Below are 18412 nucleotides of genomic sequence, written 5' to 3'. Positions count from 1 at the left end.
TAATATAAAGTTAGGAGTTAAGAATTATTTTTAATCAAACTTTTTATAAAAAATTCTCACAGTTGTGGACATTGGAAAGATTTATTGTAAATAAAATACTGCTGTTCATACACATTCAATGGGCAGTTTGTATTATGGCATCACATGTACAATCTATACATTAACATGAATTTCATGTAAAAAAAATATATTCCACTAAATCCCAGAATGCACAGTGGCTTACAAAAGTATTCAACCCTCTTGAACTGTTCCACATTTGTCAACCAGAAACCTCAATGTTTTTCACCTTAACGTACGAAAGAGAAGAAAAAATATACAGTATTTTTTTTTTTTACACAAATAAAAATAGGAACCAAAAATGACTGTTTGCCTTAGATCTAAAATGCAGTGAGCGTTGTGAAACTAACACTATACTCTCACACCGAAAGCATCATACTGTGGAGAAACTGGATATTATGTCGGGGTAAATTAAAGAATAACACAACAGCTAGAACTTCAGTGAACTTCAGAAAGCATGTCCATGTATTAGAATGGCCTAGTCAAAGTTGCAAAAGTAAATCCAGTTAAGATTTGAATTATTTTGCAATGAAGAATGGGCAAACATTTCCACTGAATCCAAACAAAATACATTGAAGTTTGTGATTTTCATTTAACGGAATACAAAGAAATTCAAGGAGTGTGAATATTTTAGTAAACCACCAGAAATGCTCCACTCTTCTATCCTCAGTCGCTTTAAACATAAATGTGAATATCAGCACTGAAATCTAAAAACCTAGTGCCCCTGTCTTGTCCCAAGCTTATTTTGCACTAAGTTGACTTAATTAACAAACTACACCATCTTTGCATGGAAGATGCTCTTCTAATGTTAGGAGCACCTCAGAGATCCGGTTTAGGACCGCTTCCACTTTGAAAAGTCATCCTTGTTCTCCGCTGCTTTTACATCACCCACAGCTATCAGCAGCTGCGCCAAATAATAAGTCACCATGACAACAATATGACCATGCTCTATTGGTGGGAAAACTTTGAAGACCTGCAGAGCCAGGGAAGCATCAGACACCATGAAGATCAAACTCCCCAATAACGTAGCTACGTGGCCCGTCCGGATGGCTAATGCAGCCATCACGGTGATTAGGACGAAGTAGATCCCTACGCCAGGAGTCAGTAGGTCAGAGTTTGGTGCCTTCTGCAGGAACGGAAAAAGGTAGATGTAGAAAGCTCCTCCCACGATTACGACGACCAGATGCAGAAAGCGGTTCAAAGACGAGGAGGAGGAGGAGGAATATGTTGCATAACGACTGGACAGGAAGGTGACGGAATAGAGCAGATGAGCCAAAGCGAAGGCACCCATTCCTGAGACAGACGGTTGATTTGTAACATTAGAAACAAAAACAATCTGCTCATGGTTAAACAAAATGTATCTTTTAACAATTGAGGGAATTGTGCTACTAATTTGGATTTAACTTGAAGACCCTTACCGTGGATGAAAAGCTCAGGCCACACCAAGCAGCAGTCCCCAACAGCAGAGAAGATCAGCCCCCCTGCCACACCCAGGACACTCTGCCCTCCGTTCCAGCTCAGGACCACCATGGCCAGCAGCAGAGTCGGGGCCGCTTTGACCCCTGCGGACACTACTGATGGGACCAGATCAGGAGCCCAAAGGTAGAAGTATAAAGCCGAGGACAAAAAGAAGGGCAAAAGGGAGAGAAGAAGGGCACAAGACTGGAAAAGACAGACAAATAACAGCAATATTTGTCACGTTTTTCTTACGCATTGCACTTTAGTCAGCTTAATTCTTTTTTTTTTTTTTTTTTTTACAAAAGTATTAAAATTCCAAAAAAAATAAAAATATCAGGGTAAAAGAATACCATGTTTCTCCTTCGGCGCTTGTCATAGGCATCAGTCTCAAGAATGTCCATTTTCACCCTGTTAGCTGAGTTTTCTCTTTTCGTTCACTAATGAATAATAATCTGCATTAAATGACACCAGCATGCAGTCCTCAGATGTTCCCTGTGTCCCTCGCCTTGAATCTGCGCCGTTCCTCTCAGTCCGCTGGACTTCCACGAACACGTACTTTAGACCGGTCCTTCCGGTCCGATTGCTCTCTGATAATCAATGTTCTCCTCGTTTAAAGTTTTCATGGACAAACAGCTGACCTTTCACCTTTCCGGCGGTAATATTTTGATGACATGAGCAAATAGGGGGCAAAGTCAAACTGCGCGTTATAGCAGAGAATCTATATGTGCAGTATGGTCAAAAAGTTTAATTGGGTAAAACTGAAGAGCGATCATTGATGTCATTTAGAAATTTGGCTTTTTGCTTCAGAATCCGTTTGAATAATGCGAAGGGTGACAGAAGTCCATGACCTCTAATGCCCCTCGCATTCTAAGAAATTCAGTAACCTTCTGTCTTCACTGCAGTTTTTATTGTCCCTGTAACCTGGATTATGGATCTGAAACTGAAATCCAAGTACTTATAGGAAGAGCACTCTTGTCTAATACTGTCCAAGGCAAACAATGATTAACTGCAGCTGCTCAGAGTCAAACTTTGTCCTTAGTTTTCCCATGATTCCTTGTTTTGAGTTGTGGCTGGACATTGCTCTTCAGAGGAGACAAAGCTGTGGAGAGGCATACAGAAATCAGGTAAAGGAGACCAGAAAACAGCAATGATGTTAGAGCTTCAGGTTAAAATGGACATGAGCATATGTAATTGTTATTACAGTTTGGATTTTTGTTCTTCTTCTGTCATCTGCACAGATTATGGCCACTAATTCTAACACTCTGAGAGTTGGAGTTGTAGGATATGGACACCTAGGTATGAAGCCCATAGTTACACTCTTTGGAGGACTTACTATTGTTTGTCTGACGGCATGTGGTTGGATGTGTATGCGTTTTAGGGCAGTTCCTGGTGAACAAACTCCTTGAAGCTGGAGCTGGTCTTGGTTTGGTTCTGGGTTTTGTCTGGAACCGGAATCCCAGCAAGCTCGTGGGTTCAGTCCCTGCTGAACTGATACTTCAAGACCTGTCGTCCTTCGCAAAGAGGTTTAAATGCACGCATGCGCACTATCACCAAGTGAAAAAAAAAAACGTTTAGAAAAACAGGGGAAAACAGCAGAGGGTTGTTTTACAAAACCAGGATAGCCAGGATTAAGCCGGGATTTTCCGGATATCCTGGCTAGCCTCGATTCGGTTTTACAAAAGCAGTGGCACACGAGTTACCATGGTGATTTATCCTATGCAGCGCCTAACAACCAGCCTAACAACCTAAGCCTAACAACCAGGCTTAGTTAATCCTGGAGCCTTATCTGGTCAGTGAGCAGTCACACCCGTGAGAAACCAGTATGTTTTCAGTGATTCCGTTTTCTTGCTTATTTGATTTGGCCTTTTTTATAGACTTGTATTAAAATACCACTAATTCATCTTGACTTAAAAGTTCAATATAAGTCACACAATATTTAAAACATGCACTTATTTACATCGGAACATACCTTGTGCCTCAATCAAAGAGGCTGCTAATAATAGGATGCATTGTTAAAACTTGTCTTTTAATTGCCATTAAGCTATCTTTGAGCTAACAGTTAGACCGGAAGTGGGTCCTTCAAGATAAAAGCATCACAACTCAAACAGGAAGTTCGCCTTAGTCAAAACAAATTAAGAACGACATTTTATCCATATACTGAAAATGTTCTTATATTTATATTAATATCAGTATTTAATCGATAAGAATTGTTTGCTGTCAGATTCACATATTGCTTCCGCTGTTCATTTACTTTTCATTTGGGTAAATGACAAGTAAATTCATGAATGCTATGATTATTACGTTTTTTTTCTGCCAACAAACATGTATATTTAGGCTAATGAAGCTATTCTTTGCTAATATTGCATCAGCGTTTCTGATGTGCTACAATCTGTCAAAAGTTGCAGTTGCAGCAGTAGAAGACACAGTGAGATATGAGGAAGAAGGTGCTGCAGCTAGATCAGATTATTGTTGTACTATTTGACCTACATGCAAAACAAAACACACAACAACTTACCACATTAATATCCACCAAGTGAAACATGATGGTGGCAGGATTATGCTGTGGGAATGCAAGTCAGAGTTAATGGGAAGATGGATGGTGCTAAAGACAAGGTAGTCCAGGAAGAAAACTTGATGTAAAGGACTGGTTTAGATGGATGCATATTCCTGTGAACTACTAAGTCAAACTTCAAACCTCATTCTGACTGAGAAACTGTAGCAGTTTCTGAAAATTTATCTCAACAGATTATTGGTTTCATTCAGATTGATGGAACTTGAAGTATTTTGCTACGAAAAATTACAAAAATATCAAATGTATGAAGTTGGATGAGACATGAAAGAGGAACCAATTTACTATCTCAAAGTTTTGTGTACCCCGCTTCTCGCCCGGGACGTTAGCTGGAGATAGGCACCAGCAACCCTCCCGACCCCACTGAGGGACAAGGCTGTGAAGAAAATGGATGCATGGAAGTTTTGTGTGAACACGCAAATCATACCTTTTAGACTTGTATTTGTTAAATGTTTTAAAACCAATTACTTAATCTATGATATGAAATCTCCCCAAAATTTATTTACGTTTGTGGTCGTAGCGTGTCAAAATGTGAACAAGTTCAAGGTGTACGAATACTTTTATACAGCACAATCTTGATTATATTAGAAATATAATCAAGACAGTTGTTTTGCTGGTGGTTTTACAGGCGGTGTGATGTGATTGTAGAGGTGTGTCATCCACAGATTGTGAGGGATTTTGGACTCAAATTTCTCTCTGAGGCTCACTTCATGGTGAGATTATTTTCATTAATAAATAAAATACAAATTTAGCTTACATATTACTTGCTGGTGTCTGGAGTTTTGTATTGCTTTTCTAATTAAAAGACTACAAAGAAACAAATCTCGGCTACAAGGATGTTTGTAAGCTGCTTATTTATACCTTGCCAACTGCATTTTTAAAACAATGTTAATAAGATGGATGATTAGCCAATTGAAAAATATAATAGGGCTCAGTTTTTGTAAGCAAGAGGGAAATGCATAATCTTTCCACTTGACTATAAACTCTGTATTAATATACAATAAACTACACAACATGTTAAACATTTTAGGTGGGCTCTCCTTCTGCCCTTTCTGATCCTGATCTGAACCAGAAACTGCGGCAGGCATCTCTACAACATGGCAGGACGCTTTATGTCCCCAGTGGTGCATTATGGGGAGGCCAGGACATCCAAAGAATGAACGATAGTGGGACATTAAAGGTATGCCTACGCCTGCAATGTTAAGATTTAATAAACTGCCAAAGAAAGCTGCTTATTTTAATGTCTTAACTGTGCTCAGTCCTGTTATGCTTAACAAAACTCAAACCATATGGAGTTAATTGTGTTTTTGTAAGACTTACATAAGAATATTAGCAGCAGTTTCTGTTTTCCCCCCATCCTAACTACAAATGTTTCTGAGAAATGTATGGAATCTCTTCAGGCTTTGTTCATAAGAATGTCCAAGCATCCGTCGTGCTTTCGACTGACAGGAGACGTCCTCAGTGACTGGACAGAAGGAGAGGGCAGGCGGGTTTTGTTACGAGGCTCAGTGGCAGATCTGTGTCCTCTCGCTCCCAACAACGTCAACACCATGGCGGCAGCAGCCGTGGCGGCAGGAAAGCTCGGCTTTACAGGTGTTCAGGGAGAGATCGTGTCAGACACAGCGTGGGTCTTTCTACCTTACAAATCAAAACCAGCACGGCTGATCGTTTCTGTCTGAACAATCGGGCTTTATGTCTTGCTCGCCTCAGGCTGAAAGACTTTCATGTGGTGGAGGTGGAGGTGACGGGGCCTGATGGGTTCTCAGTGCACACAGTGAGGAGGAATCCAGCCAAACTCGGCGCCGTGACTGGCAGCGCAACATACAACTCCTTCTGGAACAGCTTACTCAGTGAGTCCCAGGTGGTTTCACTCAGTTTTATATTTCATGTGATAGACCAAGACAAAGTAGCTCATCGTTTCGACATGGAGGGAACATGATGGATGGTTTTCAATGTCTTTACAATTAATGTCTGTTTTTATTAATCAGGCAACTTCTGAGGTCAATTTGTTGCAGTCTATGGTATTTGTAGGTATCAGAATAGAGGCAGGGGGATTCAAATGATAGCGACACTTTTCAGATTTCTAGTTGAGATACTTTTGGAAAACTATGCATCATTTTCCATCAGCCTTACAGTTATGCTCTAGTTTGTGTTCTATCACATAAGATTATGAATGCAAGAAAATGTTATAATGTTCCAAGTATGTATAAAATGATTAAATGTATTAATAATAATGAATCTATTGAAATAATCAACTAATTTAGTAATCGATTAATCATTAACTCAACAGTCTTAAAAAGAGGTAAAATGCTGAAAATAAACATTTAGGATAAAAACACCAATCTGTAAATATATTTTTTCCCAAAACTCCTTAAGTGGCTTTTTTTTCTATTCACCTGGTTGAAATTCACTACAGGAATGACATTTTATTGCACTTTAGTTTAGTTTCTCATTTTAAAACAAAATGAAATGGCTTATTTGCATCTTTTTCTGCATTTCATATTGCATACAAAAGATTTAAGTGGATAAATTAAAAAAATCTGTTGAATGTACCAATCAATTAATCGTCAGAATAATTGATACATTAATAAAAAAAATAATTGTTAGTTGCAGCCCTAGTGCCAGGGATGTGAGTACGGTAGTTTTGCAAGGAACAGAAAAAAATACATAAAACCGCTCCATGTTCTTCAGGCTTCAATTAAATTTAAAACGTTTCTTTGATAAAAACGAGTCCAACTTTTTGTTCTTCTCAGTTTGCAGAGGTCACGGTGGCAGAGTTTACTTGTGCTGAACCAGGGAGGATTACCTGCAATGTGGGAGGAAGATCCCCGACCAAAGTCCAGATAAATTAAAGAGCTCAGGATGGATACACTGCATGTATGGTGGATCTCTACATTAGTGCATCACTTGGCTTTGTAAACTTGACGACCTTTCAATGTGTTTCAATGAATTGAATGCTCGGAATAAAACAAAAGACAGAAATCATGTGTAAAATACTAACAGATATAGAGCTTTCAATTTTATTTTACTGGAGCAAACAATATAACTCATACTGAGGAGAGACAGTGACGGGACACATCTGGTAAAACCAACATCCGACATTCATCTTGATTCCCACACAGAGTTCAATTCTTCTTCCCTTCTTTCCTCTTTCACAAATAAGTACTTTGTTGAACAAGATAAACTACCTCCACACAAGTGCATATGTTGACAGGTAAATGGATGTGACATGTGGCTGATCAGTATCCCTAATTATTAGAAAACTGATACAATAAGGCAAAAAAAAAAAAGATGGAAAAAAACACATGATGCTAAGCTCAAGGAGAGGTTTTGTATTCTTATATCTACTGCTACTTATTACTGGGCATGTATGTGCTCCATCTTTTTCCAATCTGTGACATTTTGCTGTAAAAAGGCATTTGCAAAAAAAGCTGGAAAAAAAGAAGCAAGTTTTGCTTTGAATGAAGACAAATGACAAGTTTGTAAAAAGATGGAGGCTTATGCCATTTTATTTCTCCTCATTTTGATCCTAGAATCTAGAATAAAACCCCTCTGTTACTTTATTAATGCTTTATATCTAAATTATTCACAAAACAGGGTAATTTTAATTCACTAGTTCCTGTTTCTATGTTTTCGGCCTACGACTGGTTGCAGTGCTGGTGTGCTTGAGACGATACCAAAAACTGGCTGACAGTTTTAAGGTTCTGAGGTACGCATTGGTTGGGAAGACACAGACAAGTGATGCATTTTCTTTTTTCACAGAAAGCCACGACTAAAGTAATCACACACATGAACACAGCTGCACCCATTTGTCAAGTTTGTAGTGCAAGGATGACTAATGATTGTAACAGAAACAAAAAAAGGTTTCACTAGTGAGGTTCAGCATGTATTATAATGCATACGAGTGTGTGCGCCTCAGTTTTTCTCGCTCGCCTCGTCCTCGCCGCTCCCGTTGCCTCCGAGGACGGCTTTGCCTTTAACCGGTATGGTATAGGGCTGGCGGATGTTCACGCGGTCCTTTTCGGCCTCAAGCTCCTCGTCGTAACGCTCGTCCTCGTCGTTGTCTTCGGCCTCGCTGTGGTGCGGGGAGGAGTGACGGGACAGAGCCGGAGATGGAGGCACAGAGGCTGGTCGGGGGTAGCGGAAACCTGAAGCCTAAGGAATGAAGCAGAATCACTTTTAAAAACTGTGAATTAAAAAAACAAACAGGACTAAAATAATCATTCCCAGAACTTTTTCCACCCTCAGCATGACACACGTACAACTCATTTGAAAGAGGGTAACAAACTACTTTCTATTTATTTTTGGTGTCTTTTGTTTACATTATAAAATCCTGGCATTTTAACAGAGGGCTGTAAAGTGTTTTTAACAATTCTTCAGTCAAAATGTCACATAATCTTACCGAGGAGGGCTCCTGAGGGTCATATACATAGGTGTCTGGGAAGGCTTTAGCCAAGGCCATATGACGAGCAGCTATATAATACTGAAGCGGAAGAGAAGGGCAAAAATGTCACTTTAAAGTTAGCGGCTAAAAGATTACATTCAGGATTTGTGTCCATACTCTGCCGAGGTATCTCCAGTCCAGGAGGTCACTCAGGCGCTCTGTGCGATTCCTCTGGATGATCCGCTGGCGTCGGCTCTGTTTGCAGAACTGGAAAAGGAAGGAAGTGAGCTGGTTGCACGACTCGTCGACACCCTTGTAGCGCCGGTCAAGGATGTAAATACCTGTTGGATAATAATGAGAAATGTGATCTTTCTAATCAATGTGTCGATAACTTTTGAGAAACTAAAGAAAGTGAGTAAAGACACACACCGTACGCTGAAGGGTCTGCTATGTGTTCCTCCATGAAACACCCGAAGCCTGACAGATTAGTGGATATGGATGGAATACCCATCACTGTGCACTCAGCTGTCAAATGAAGGAAGTATTACAAAGTGAGTCAAGTATAACACAGTAAGCATATCCAAGATATCAGCATCCATGTGTCATACCTGGTGTATAACCCCAAGGCTCATAGTAAGAAGGGAAGACACCAAGGTGGCAGCCTCTGACAAACTCCTCGTAATCCATGGGAAGCAGAGGAGACGTGGATGAAAGGAACTCTGGGTGGAAGATGATCTGAGGAGGGAGGACAAGCTTTTMAGTACCAGAACAAGTGACTTCAAGTTTTCTCACAGCAACCTAAGAAGAAAACTAGTCCTAGTTTACAACGCAAGGCACCTAAAAAGTTACAGTGAGAGCTTGATCATAATTATCAAGCACGCACAATAATTTGTATTGTTTTCACACAAAATTTCTTGTGTGTAAAAAAACACATAAGAAAAACGCAACCATGCTTTTCTCTACCAAACATACCCAACTAGTGGGTTTAAAGTCTGCTAGGACTGATAAATGGACCGACTATTGCCATCAATACGGACCACTCAACACCTTTTTCACTACAACCACTTTCACCCCATCACACTCACCAACATGAACATGTTATTTTGAAGAGTATCAGTGAGCTTTACTGTAGTTTTAACTTTGTCCTCTTGGGGGGGGACACACCTTAGAAACAATGTCCATGGTTGTCATGGTGATCCTGCCTTTTCTGGGCAGTTGAAATGGAGAAGCTGCGATGTCTGGTGGCCAATCATGGCCCGTTTCTGATTTCTCAGATACAACGCTGAACAGACGCCTAATTTGTCCAAGAATCAAAAGATAATCTGTGTCTTCATGTGGAAGTATGATGACGCTCGCTGCCTCCAGGCAATTTAAGTTAAGCAGTGCTTTTCCATATAAATGTTTTAATGTATATCCAATAAATGAAGTATAGTGCACAACTGATAAATAGGGTGAGCCTCCTGTTTCGTCTCTTACCTTGACTCGGTCAGCAGAGCTGTTGAAAAGGCCGATGCGGCGGACGCAGTTAAGGATGGGGTCGCTGCTGTCCTCCAGCATGTTGTGGGTGCAGACTGGAGGCTGGCACTGCCTCTGAGTCGCAAAGATGGCACGCTTCATGATGGTGAAGTCTTCTTTGTCCAGCATCTTCGACACATCTGGCAGCTGACCACTGAAAAACACGTAGGAACAAAATTGTTTTTAGCTTTGGTCCGATCTGACCGGAGCACGTTCTTCCACATGTCTGCTGTGAGATCTTATGGCTTTCGTCTTGACACCGTTTTTCTAAAAGCCAGAGATTTGTGGTTGTAATGTAAAAAAAAAAATGGAATATGATAATTTCTCCAAGATCCTCTGAAGCTGGATCTAATAAAATAGATGAGTTATTTATATACTCCGTGTTTTTTTAATAAGAAGTGCGTTCTGTCGCTGAACATAGTGGTGCCTTAAACGTGGTGAACTTACACTAGGAGTGATTCATAAAGTTTCTTTCCAAAGCGCTCCTTCACAGTCTGGGCTGTATCCCTGCAAGGAGAGACAGAAATGGAAATATCTTTAGTCACATAAATGGAAGTAGGAAAGGCAGATATTAAACATTCATAATCACCATAGCTGCTTTCGCACTGCTTGGCCCTTCAGCGTCTCCACGTTAAAGTTGTTGGTCCGAGCTGGCATGATGAAGAAAGCTATAACGGTCACATCGCTGTGGTTAACCTGAGGAAGAGCAAAGAATACGGTTCAGTACTTCACACCTGAGGTTCATCACGTTCAGCAGAACCACTTCACTTACTCTCAGTAGATAGTTGAGTCTGGCTAAAGCCTCGAGGAAGATGTCGGCTCCTTTGTTGGAGAATTCATACCTTCCTGCTATGAAGAGGAACAGACACTTGTCCAGGTTGAAGTCAAGGTTCCTGATGGTAAACACAAACAGAGATTATTTTTCAATTTTTAGCATTCAAAATCTTTAACGCGGCAGTAACAGACTGAACGAATTCACTGCAAAACGAGTTTTTAGCACAAATAGCCTAGTCCATTTGAAATAAGACAAAACTAGCTTACAAGTAACTTTTCATCAACCTTATTATTTCACTTATAACAAGACATTCTCCATGTTACAAGGGAAATAATCTGCCATTGGAACTAGTACAATTTTCTCAATATTAAGGAATTAGTTACTTTAAACAAGCTCTGAGATCTTACTAAAAAGTTACTTGCAAATTAGTTTTGTTTTATTTAAAGTAGACTGAGATATTTTCACTAAAAACTAGACCAATACTTGGTAAGATTTGGTGTTTTTGCAGTGTTCAGACTGTCCACTGTCCTGCGGTGTCATGTTGTCAGGACTGACCCATAGAAGTGACCCCTGACAAACTCCTGAATACGATTCTTGCTCTGAGCATGGAGGTTTTGAAACTCATGCATAGCAGAGAACTTCTTCACATTGAGGCCATTTGGAGTGATGATGTCTGAGGACAAACACGAAGAACCATAAGCACATTTCATCCATAATCAGTGAGGTGTTAATTTTCCTTTTTCTGACAGCCGAGTCCAACTCGACATACCGGGTTTCCTCTTGAGCAGGAACTCGGCCTCGATGGCCGTAATTTGTGACACAGTGGTGAAGACGTGAGCGCAGTGTGCAGCTGCCCGCTCCAGACAGTAGCGATGGTAAATTTGCCGATCTCCGGCTTCTTTATCCACATTGAACTGATCAGAGCAGAACATCGTGTAAACCGCTTTTGCAGACTCTTAAAATCAGTAGCACTAAAACAATCAGCCTTTTATTTTCCTGTCTCTTTTATATAAAAAAATGACATTTCTTTCCTTGTTAAATGTTGGAATAGAAAATGTAACAAAGATGTACCTCTGCCAGGTTGTTGTAGAAGTCCACATTTCCGGCACACAGGTAGCGACCCAGCAGCGTAGCATGGGTGGTGAAAATAGTTGCAACAGGAAGCTGTCTTTGTCTGCACAGCACCAGGCCCAGACCTGCCAGCCACTCATGGAACTGGGCTACAATGTGTGGAGGATCCTCAGACTGAGCCGCATACTGCAATATAAGGGAACACAACTTGAATGGCATGCAAGCATCAGCAGATAGTTTATGCATATTTGTATGTGCATTTTCAGCAGAGGTGGGTAGAGAAGCCAAAAATTAGGAAAAAGTAAAGTCCAAAGTTTGTTCTTCAGTCAGTGAAGTTACTTAAAGTGCACAGAATGGCCAGAAGTTTTACTCAAATAATGATACTTCATAATATTACTCAAGAAACAGTACAATGTAGTAAAGCTGCTCCTAAAAGTAAATTTTTATTCAAGTAAATGTGTGTAATTACTACACACACACACCTTTGGTTTTCAGAGCCCATGACGTTCACACTTCTTTAGATCATTTGCTGTTAAGTTACGAGCTATAGCAGAAGTCAGTCTGTATCACCTTTACTTCCTACTTGTGTTTCCTTTTCAAATCAGATGTTCCCTCAACTATTTGGCTACAAAACAATCCAAAGCCTTAACCTCATTACCAGTGAGGTTGACAACACATGTTCTTTTCAGAAAACTTTGAATCCCTCTTTCTTTAAACATCTTTAATTCTTTGGTGAAAAGAAGCATTTTACCTCAAAGGAACTTATTCACAAAAATGCTTGAGACATTATTTAGATATTTGCACATTTCTAACTGGGATTTTTAAAAGGAAAGCTAGATTGGCTTTCCACGGATGGAGAGCAAAGGCATCTGCTGATTGTCATGTGCATAGGAGACAGTGCATTTATAGATTTTGTCATTTGAACCACATATTGAGGATTGTAAACTAACCACGACTCTTTGAAGTCATTAAAAGCATGGGGTGTTGGTTATTGCGTTAATGAATGTTAAACCCAAACATCTACCAGGTTTTCCCCTCTTCTTTTTGAAGTGAATATTCAGGTTCAGCTTCCAACAACCATAATAAATGTTACTATACCGAGCTGTAGGTCTACGCTCTGATTTTCTGCAATGATATTTCTTCTACATTTAATATGTCACTAATTTAAATCATCTCAGACTTTCAAGGTTCAAAATAAATCAAAAAGCAACATTTTTATTCTAATTATCTTTTAAGAACTTTCTATCAGATTTCATGTATGGTTACTTTGAAACTTTTATGCTATTCGTAATTTAACAAATATAAACTTGTTTGCAGTTTATAAACTACAGACTTTATCTAATAGTTTTGAAGCAATTTCACTTCTCTTCCCAGTTTTCCATTTTATTTTTGCCCCCTTTTTTTCCCCACCACACAAAATCATAAAATCACAATTCATCTTTTTCTTCATGTCTCCTCCTGGTATTTTACCTTTCACCGATTTAAGTAAATACAATAAAAAAGAAAAAAACTGACTTTCTTATCAAACTTTCACAGTACACACACTCAAAACCTGCCGCTGACCTCTCCCAAGAGCCAGGCGGTGAGGAAGCCAAACAGAACGGCATCGTTGGCCTCGCGGTCGAACCAAGGCACGCCGATGGCACAGAGGTCCCACAGCTCGCTCTTCCAGCGGTCCAGAGACCAGGCGGTGAAGGCGACATCAATCAGAACGACGTATGGACTGCCTTCAATAAGCCACCGGCCAAAGTAAATCTGCGAAAATATACAGGTTAAGTTTGAAGGTTAAAAATAATGTGCAGCAACACATTGACTGGTGAAGTACAGATCCTAGAATATCAGTCAATCCAGTTTATTTTTGTATTGCACATTTCGGCAACAAGGCAGCTTAAAGTACTTTACATCATTAAAACCCCAAAAATACAAAGTCATAAAAGATACCAGATGGTCAACAATTGAGAAAATCAGAAACAAACATTACAGTTTGGCGAGTGCCATAATCAAAATCATCAATACACATCAAAATGTTGGTTAATGTTTCATTGATTATGGTTCAAAAGCTACTCTGAACAGTTGAGTTTTTAGTCTAGTGTTAAAGGAACTCAGTGTTTCAGCTGTTTTGCAGTTTTCTGGAAGCATAGAAGCTGCATGCTACTTCTTCATGTTTGGCTCTGGTTCTGGGGATGCAGAGCAGGCCAGAAACAGAAAACCTGAGAGGTCTGGAAGTTTCCTAAAACAGCAGAGCTTTAATGTATTGTGGTGTATTTTAAAGTCTATTTTCTGAGGTACAAAGAGCCAGATTTTAGAACTGGAGTTATGTGCTCTATCTTCCTGGATTTAGTGAGAATGCAAGCAGCAGCATTCTGGATCAGCTGCAGGTTGATTTTTTTAGGCGGACCTGTGAGGACATTGTTGCAGTAATCAATGCGACTAAAGATAGATGCATGGATGAGTTTCTCTAGATCTCGCTCAGGCATTATTCCTGGAAATGGTGTTCAGGTGATAGAAGGCTAAATTTGTAACTGTCTATGTATTTTGTAACAAAGAATGAGTAAAATGATCAGCCTCTAGATGTGCAACATATCCTACAAAAAAGGGAGGAGTGATTAAAAATTTATACCTCTATATTCTTATTTTTATTTTGAGAGCCACATATTTTCTAACTTCACTGCTTTGCACTATTTTGTGTAGATACATCACCAAAATATCTGTTAATATATGGCATATAGTTTTTGGTAAAGAAAAATGCTCTGTATTAGTGAATACTTTTGTTAGGCATTATATTTTCTTTCATTCTTTCCAACTGTAAATTGTCTCTGGTTGACTATATTTTAGTTGTTATTGTTAATATTAAATCACAATGAAAAAAATTTTTGCTTTTAGCTTTACCTTAGCCTATCTGAGTAGTTATTCAGATCTATAAATGACTGAAACAACAATTAATTCATTCAGTTTAATCCGTTTTATTATGCTCTGATGCATGAGTCTAGGTGAACATTTTACAGGCTTTGTTGAATCGGCTGCACTCATTCTTTAAAAATAGCCCGGCCGCAGCTTCTAGCTTTGACACCCAATACCACAGCGAGCTTTGAGTGACACAGCAGAAAACCTTAAAACTATCCCAATCAGTCTTCTATTTCTGGAAAGCATCTGTGGGAAAGCGAGTGGGACACCGATACAGCTCCTAACCTTTGTAGGGAAATGTCACCAGCTTTCGAGTTGTCGTCAGCAACACTAGACTTTGCAGACAGGGAGTGACCCGAATTAAAGAGGGGGGTCTGATCACGTTTCATTGACCACTTTCAAAGAATATAATCAAATTTCTCATTTATTTATAGTCACTGCAAGCAAAAATGCTTATCCATGCGAGGAATGTATGTGTGTCTAGTACGTATGATAGTACCTTACAGCCACTGGCGTTCATTTTATCAATGGTCCGCTTCAGCACAGGATTGGTTGGCTCGATCAGCTCCACTTGGGTGCGCACGTTGCTCTCCACGTAGGGACCCACCAGGAAATAGTTCTCCCCCCATTCCTCCGCAGTCATACGGGCTTTGGTCTGTATGACTGTGTAAATCCCTCCAACTTAAAGCAAGCCAGACAAAATCAGTCAAGCCAGAGTCAAAGTTTTCCTACTAAATAAATAATTTAAGTCTGAATTTTAGATTTTAAGGCAGGAGAACACATGGAAACTTACCTTTGTTGGCTACCTCCCATGCAATTTCAAAAAGTACAGCATCCTCCAAATCAAACTCCTCGTCCCACTCGTCAAGTCCTGATAGGGACGTGACAGACAGGCTGCGAGCCAGTGGCATGCTGGGTAAATATAGAAACACACTCTTTACTACTATGTATACACAAAACGTGACTGTCAGGCAGTCCCACAGGTGGCATTTTGAAATCATAAGGGGGAAAAAAAAAAAACATTTGAGACACGAGACATGAAATGTTTCAACTTCATTTGTTAGACTTTATATTTACCATTTCAGTTTAGTTTGAATCAAGCTGCCCTTTGCTGGAGCACAAGCTTTAACTTCTACTATAACACATTATGTGAAAAGCTGTCAACTTCCTCTTGGCCAAGTACGACACTAGCTAACTGTGATGTAAACCCCACYTTTCTCAATCCTTTCACAGAATAAACGTCACATATTTGACTCATTTTTCTGAATCATAATTTGAACACACACTTTTTTTCTTTTCTTTGTTTTTTTTTGGTCCCTTCTTAACCAGAATTGTTAAGAAGTGACACTTCTAGAATACGTGATACCAGAAGTAACATGTTTACCTATGGTTTCTGTTTTCGACAGAAACTTATGGTAAGGCACTGAGAAGTATCCAACTATAAAAAAAAAAGAACTGGTTTGTTTACTAATATTAATTTACATCTCCTTTTAATAGCATTTATAATTAACTCAAATTTTACCACCTCTGTCTTTTTTGTACATACGAGGGAAATAAATATTGCACACTTGCATTATTTTCAATAATCTGAACATTTGATTTGCAATGCTACAATTTTAGCTTTACATTTCACAACACCAAGCTTCTCTAGAGCAAGGCATGATTCAGACAAGTGGATTCTTCCTGCTTGAGTGAATGAGTGAAATTACAACTTATTGTCCTTTACTGTGCAAGACAGGACGAGGTTGCAAAAGAGGCATAGGTGATCAAGTACAAACATGATCAAGTGGCTCTTATATTGGCACGATCTGATGTTCTCCCTATGAAATGTTGTAATTACATGCAGCTGAGACACAGAAAACTACAAACATGGGCCCATGTCCACAGGAACATGCAGCATGGTGGGGGAGGGTTTTTCCCCCAACCTCGGGAGTTGTTTTACCCACAGCTATGTATAGTCCCATTTCCATTATWTTTGTGCACATAAAAATATCATGCAGACTGTGGAAAGGATGTCCTGAACTGTATCTACATAGACWCAGACTGACCTTAGGCCTAAACAGAGAAGACCACCAACAAAGCAGCTGTAGGGGACCTTTACAATCTGATGTGCAATGTCCTAGATTAACCTATACTATATGTAGAGCAACATTCCTCACTGAATTTTGAGACTTTATGAAAGGAAAATTAGATACAAGTAAAGTAGGAAAGGAATAGGCCAACTTTACTGAAGGTATTTTGAGAGTAAACACCACATGCTGAAGCTGAACTTGGAGACCCCTCAGACTCCCTATAGATAGCCACTTCTTACAGATGATTTCTGATGGATAGAGTCGTATTTGTTCAACAAGTAACCAGTTTATGGRGCATAGCTTTATGCTTGTATGGCCTCGCCGAGACGTGTGCAACTTCATGGTAAGTGTGGTAATTTTCCAGAAGGCCCGTGCGAACTTAAATTGACTGTTGTGGAAATAACTCCCTAAAATGCGCTTTAAATTCGCGAGCAGAGCTCGCAGTTTGCACAGCATGCCGATGTGCGAATGCATGAGCTCCTTTAATGAGTTGGTGAACGTGACATGAAGCACCTACAGCAAAGCTCACTGAGAGGCCGAGTCCGACAGTGTCCTCCCTCATAAGCTCGTCAACAACCGCGGAACACAAAATACAAAGGTCGACTCACCCTTCGGTTGTGTCCCAACTTCACGAAGACGAACTAAACATTGGCAGCTGTCGCGGTCACTCCGTAAACGAGGAAAACAGTGTAGGCTAGTGAGGGAAAAAGGGGGCGGCGGCTTTGGTTAAATGTCACCGACTCACATTGGTTTGCTGCAAAACGCTGGGAAGATCTAGAGAAGGAGGGCTGAATGCGGAATCCCTGCTGACGCATTATTCATGAGCTTAACGCCTATTGGTTGGGTTTTCGTCACTTTCTCCGCCTCCCCATATGACGAGAAGATGATTGGATTATTTYTTCCTTAGAGGCACGTGATTGGGTGAGAAAAATTAACGCGGTTTAGCTTTTTTTATTTATTTAAACGGTTATCGTTCTAAATTTAGGCAGAAATTTAACAGCATAGCTTAGTGCAAATAGTCAGAAATGAACTTTTTGCTTGAATGTAACCATTGTAATAGACTTATGGAATATATGTTTTTTATATTAAATCATATGTATTAATTTACTCATGTTGTTTGTTGCCTTGTTTATGTTTACCTGTCCTACAATGTGCTGAATGTTAACATGGGTAAAAAGACTCCCCGCCTAAAGCTGCATGGCTGGGGGGCAGGGTAGGAATAAAACAATACAAATAATTTATCTGTCATTATGGCTTGAGCAAGGCTTTTATTTATTTATTGCATGTTCTATTATAAACTCACAAAAAACAAGCACTTCTTTAAATGTCATATGGTTCATGTATAAATCACAGTTAAGGCCGGCAATATTCTGCAAACATGTGAGCTTTTCAAAATAAAGCAGAGATAAAGGAGGCATGTAGTGGAACTACACAGGGTCAAATTTACAAACAACTGAACATTGGACAGCTTCCATTCTAAAGGGAGATTCCACTTCCTTTCTTACACCACATTATTCAGTTATACATTATTCCAGTCTTACATCACAAATGGGTGGTGTAAGAAGTCTTAGTTTGGCAGTTTCAGAAAAACCCAAAGGTGTCTAAAG

General features: G+C 39.7%; 3 protein-coding genes across 4 annotated transcripts; 1 reads left to right on the top strand and 2 right to left on the bottom strand.

Moving 5' to 3' along the window:
• Positions 1-62: 62 nt before the first annotated feature.
• Positions 63-2031, bottom strand: tmem86b (transmembrane protein 86B). Its single transcript, XM_008416581.1, has 3 exons — positions 1866-2031; positions 1476-1719; positions 63-1350 (listed from the first exon to the last, which is right to left on the bottom strand). The coding sequence occupies exons 1-3, from the start codon at positions 1914-1916 to the stop codon at positions 890-892; spliced, it is 756 nt and encodes a 251-aa protein (XP_008414803.1). The 5' UTR covers positions 1917-2031; the 3' UTR covers positions 63-889.
• Positions 2032-2507: 476 nt separating this feature from the next.
• Positions 2508-7374, top strand: aspdh (aspartate dehydrogenase domain containing). 2 transcript variants are annotated; one of them, XM_008416583.1, is made up of 8 exons: positions 2508-2639; positions 2754-2811; positions 2894-3038; positions 4713-4797; positions 5157-5264; positions 5485-5708; positions 5795-5934; positions 6838-7374. In XM_008416583.1, exons 1-8 carry the CDS (start codon positions 2514-2516, stop codon positions 6873-6875), a joined length of 924 nt encoding a protein of 307 aa, XP_008414805.1. In that variant the 5' UTR covers positions 2508-2513; the 3' UTR covers positions 6876-7374. The 2 variants fall into 2 exon arrangements, with proteins under 2 accessions (XP_008414805.1, XP_008414804.1); XM_008416582.1 differs by having other exon boundaries at positions 5115-5264.
• gys1 (glycogen synthase 1 (muscle)) lies at positions 7074-17559 on the bottom strand. The gene is made up of 16 exons (XM_008416584.2): positions 17414-17559; positions 15527-15645; positions 15233-15414; positions 13393-13584; positions 11830-12015; positions 11528-11672; positions 11314-11431; positions 10756-10876; positions 10573-10679; positions 10431-10490; positions 9945-10137; positions 9077-9203; positions 8898-8993; positions 8646-8809; positions 8487-8567; positions 7074-8239 (listed from the first exon to the last, which is right to left on the bottom strand). The coding sequence occupies exons 2-16, from the start codon at positions 15642-15644 to the stop codon at positions 8000-8002; spliced, it is 2130 nt and encodes a 709-aa protein (XP_008414806.2). The 5' UTR covers position 15645; positions 17414-17559; the 3' UTR covers positions 7074-7999.
• Between the last annotated feature and the right edge of the window lie 853 nt (positions 17560-18412).

This window comes from Poecilia reticulata, linkage group LG8, assembly GCF_000633615.1.
Source record: "Poecilia reticulata strain Guanapo linkage group LG8, Guppy_female_1.0+MT, whole genome shotgun sequence".
In the NCBI taxonomy this organism is placed as follows: domain Eukaryota; kingdom Metazoa; phylum Chordata; class Actinopteri; order Cyprinodontiformes; family Poeciliidae; genus Poecilia; species Poecilia reticulata.
The sequence above is the reverse complement of the archived record's forward strand: the minus strand, read 5'-3'. Positions and strand labels throughout refer to the sequence as shown.

What these genes read in the sequence shown, in the direction of transcription:
- tmem86b (XM_008416581.1), bottom strand. Translation starts at nt 1,916, where the DNA reads ATGGACATTCTTGAGACTGATGCCTATGACAAGCGCCGAAGGAGAAAC. An exon ending in AGCGCCGAAGGAGAAACATG is followed by an intron (nt 1,720 to 1,865) that starts GTATTCTTTTAC and finishes TGTCTTTTCCAG; the next exon opens with TCTTGTGCCCTTCTTCTCTC. An exon ending in GCCTGAGCTTTTCATCCACG is followed by an intron (nt 1,351 to 1,475) that starts GTAAGGGTCTTC and finishes CGTCTGTCTCAG; the next exon opens with GAATGGGTGCCTTCGCTTTG.
- aspdh (XM_008416582.1), top strand. Translation starts at nt 2,514, where the DNA reads ATGATTAACTGCAGCTGCTCAGAGTCAAACTTTGTCCTTAGTTTTCCC. An exon ending in TCTCTGAGGCTCACTTCATG is followed by an intron (nt 4,798 to 5,114) that starts GTGAGATTATTT and finishes TAAACATTTTAG; the next exon opens with GTGGGCTCTCCTTCTGCCCT. An exon ending in ACGATAGTGGGACATTAAAG is followed by an intron (nt 5,265 to 5,484) that starts GTATGCCTACGC and finishes GAATCTCTTCAG; the next exon opens with GCTTTGTTCATAAGAATGTC.
- gys1 (XM_008416584.2), bottom strand. Translation starts at nt 15,644, where the DNA reads ATGCCACTGGCTCGCAGCCTGTCTGTCACGTCCCTATCAGGACTTGAC. An exon ending in ATGGGAGGTAGCCAACAAAG is followed by an intron (nt 15,415 to 15,526) that starts GTAAGTTTCCAT and finishes GCTTGCTTTAAG; the next exon opens with TTGGAGGGATTTACACAGTC. An exon ending in GTCAGGGGTCACTTCTATGG is followed by an intron (nt 10,877 to 11,313) that starts GTCAGTCCTGAC and finishes GTTTACCATCAG; the next exon opens with GAACCTTGACTTCAACCTGG.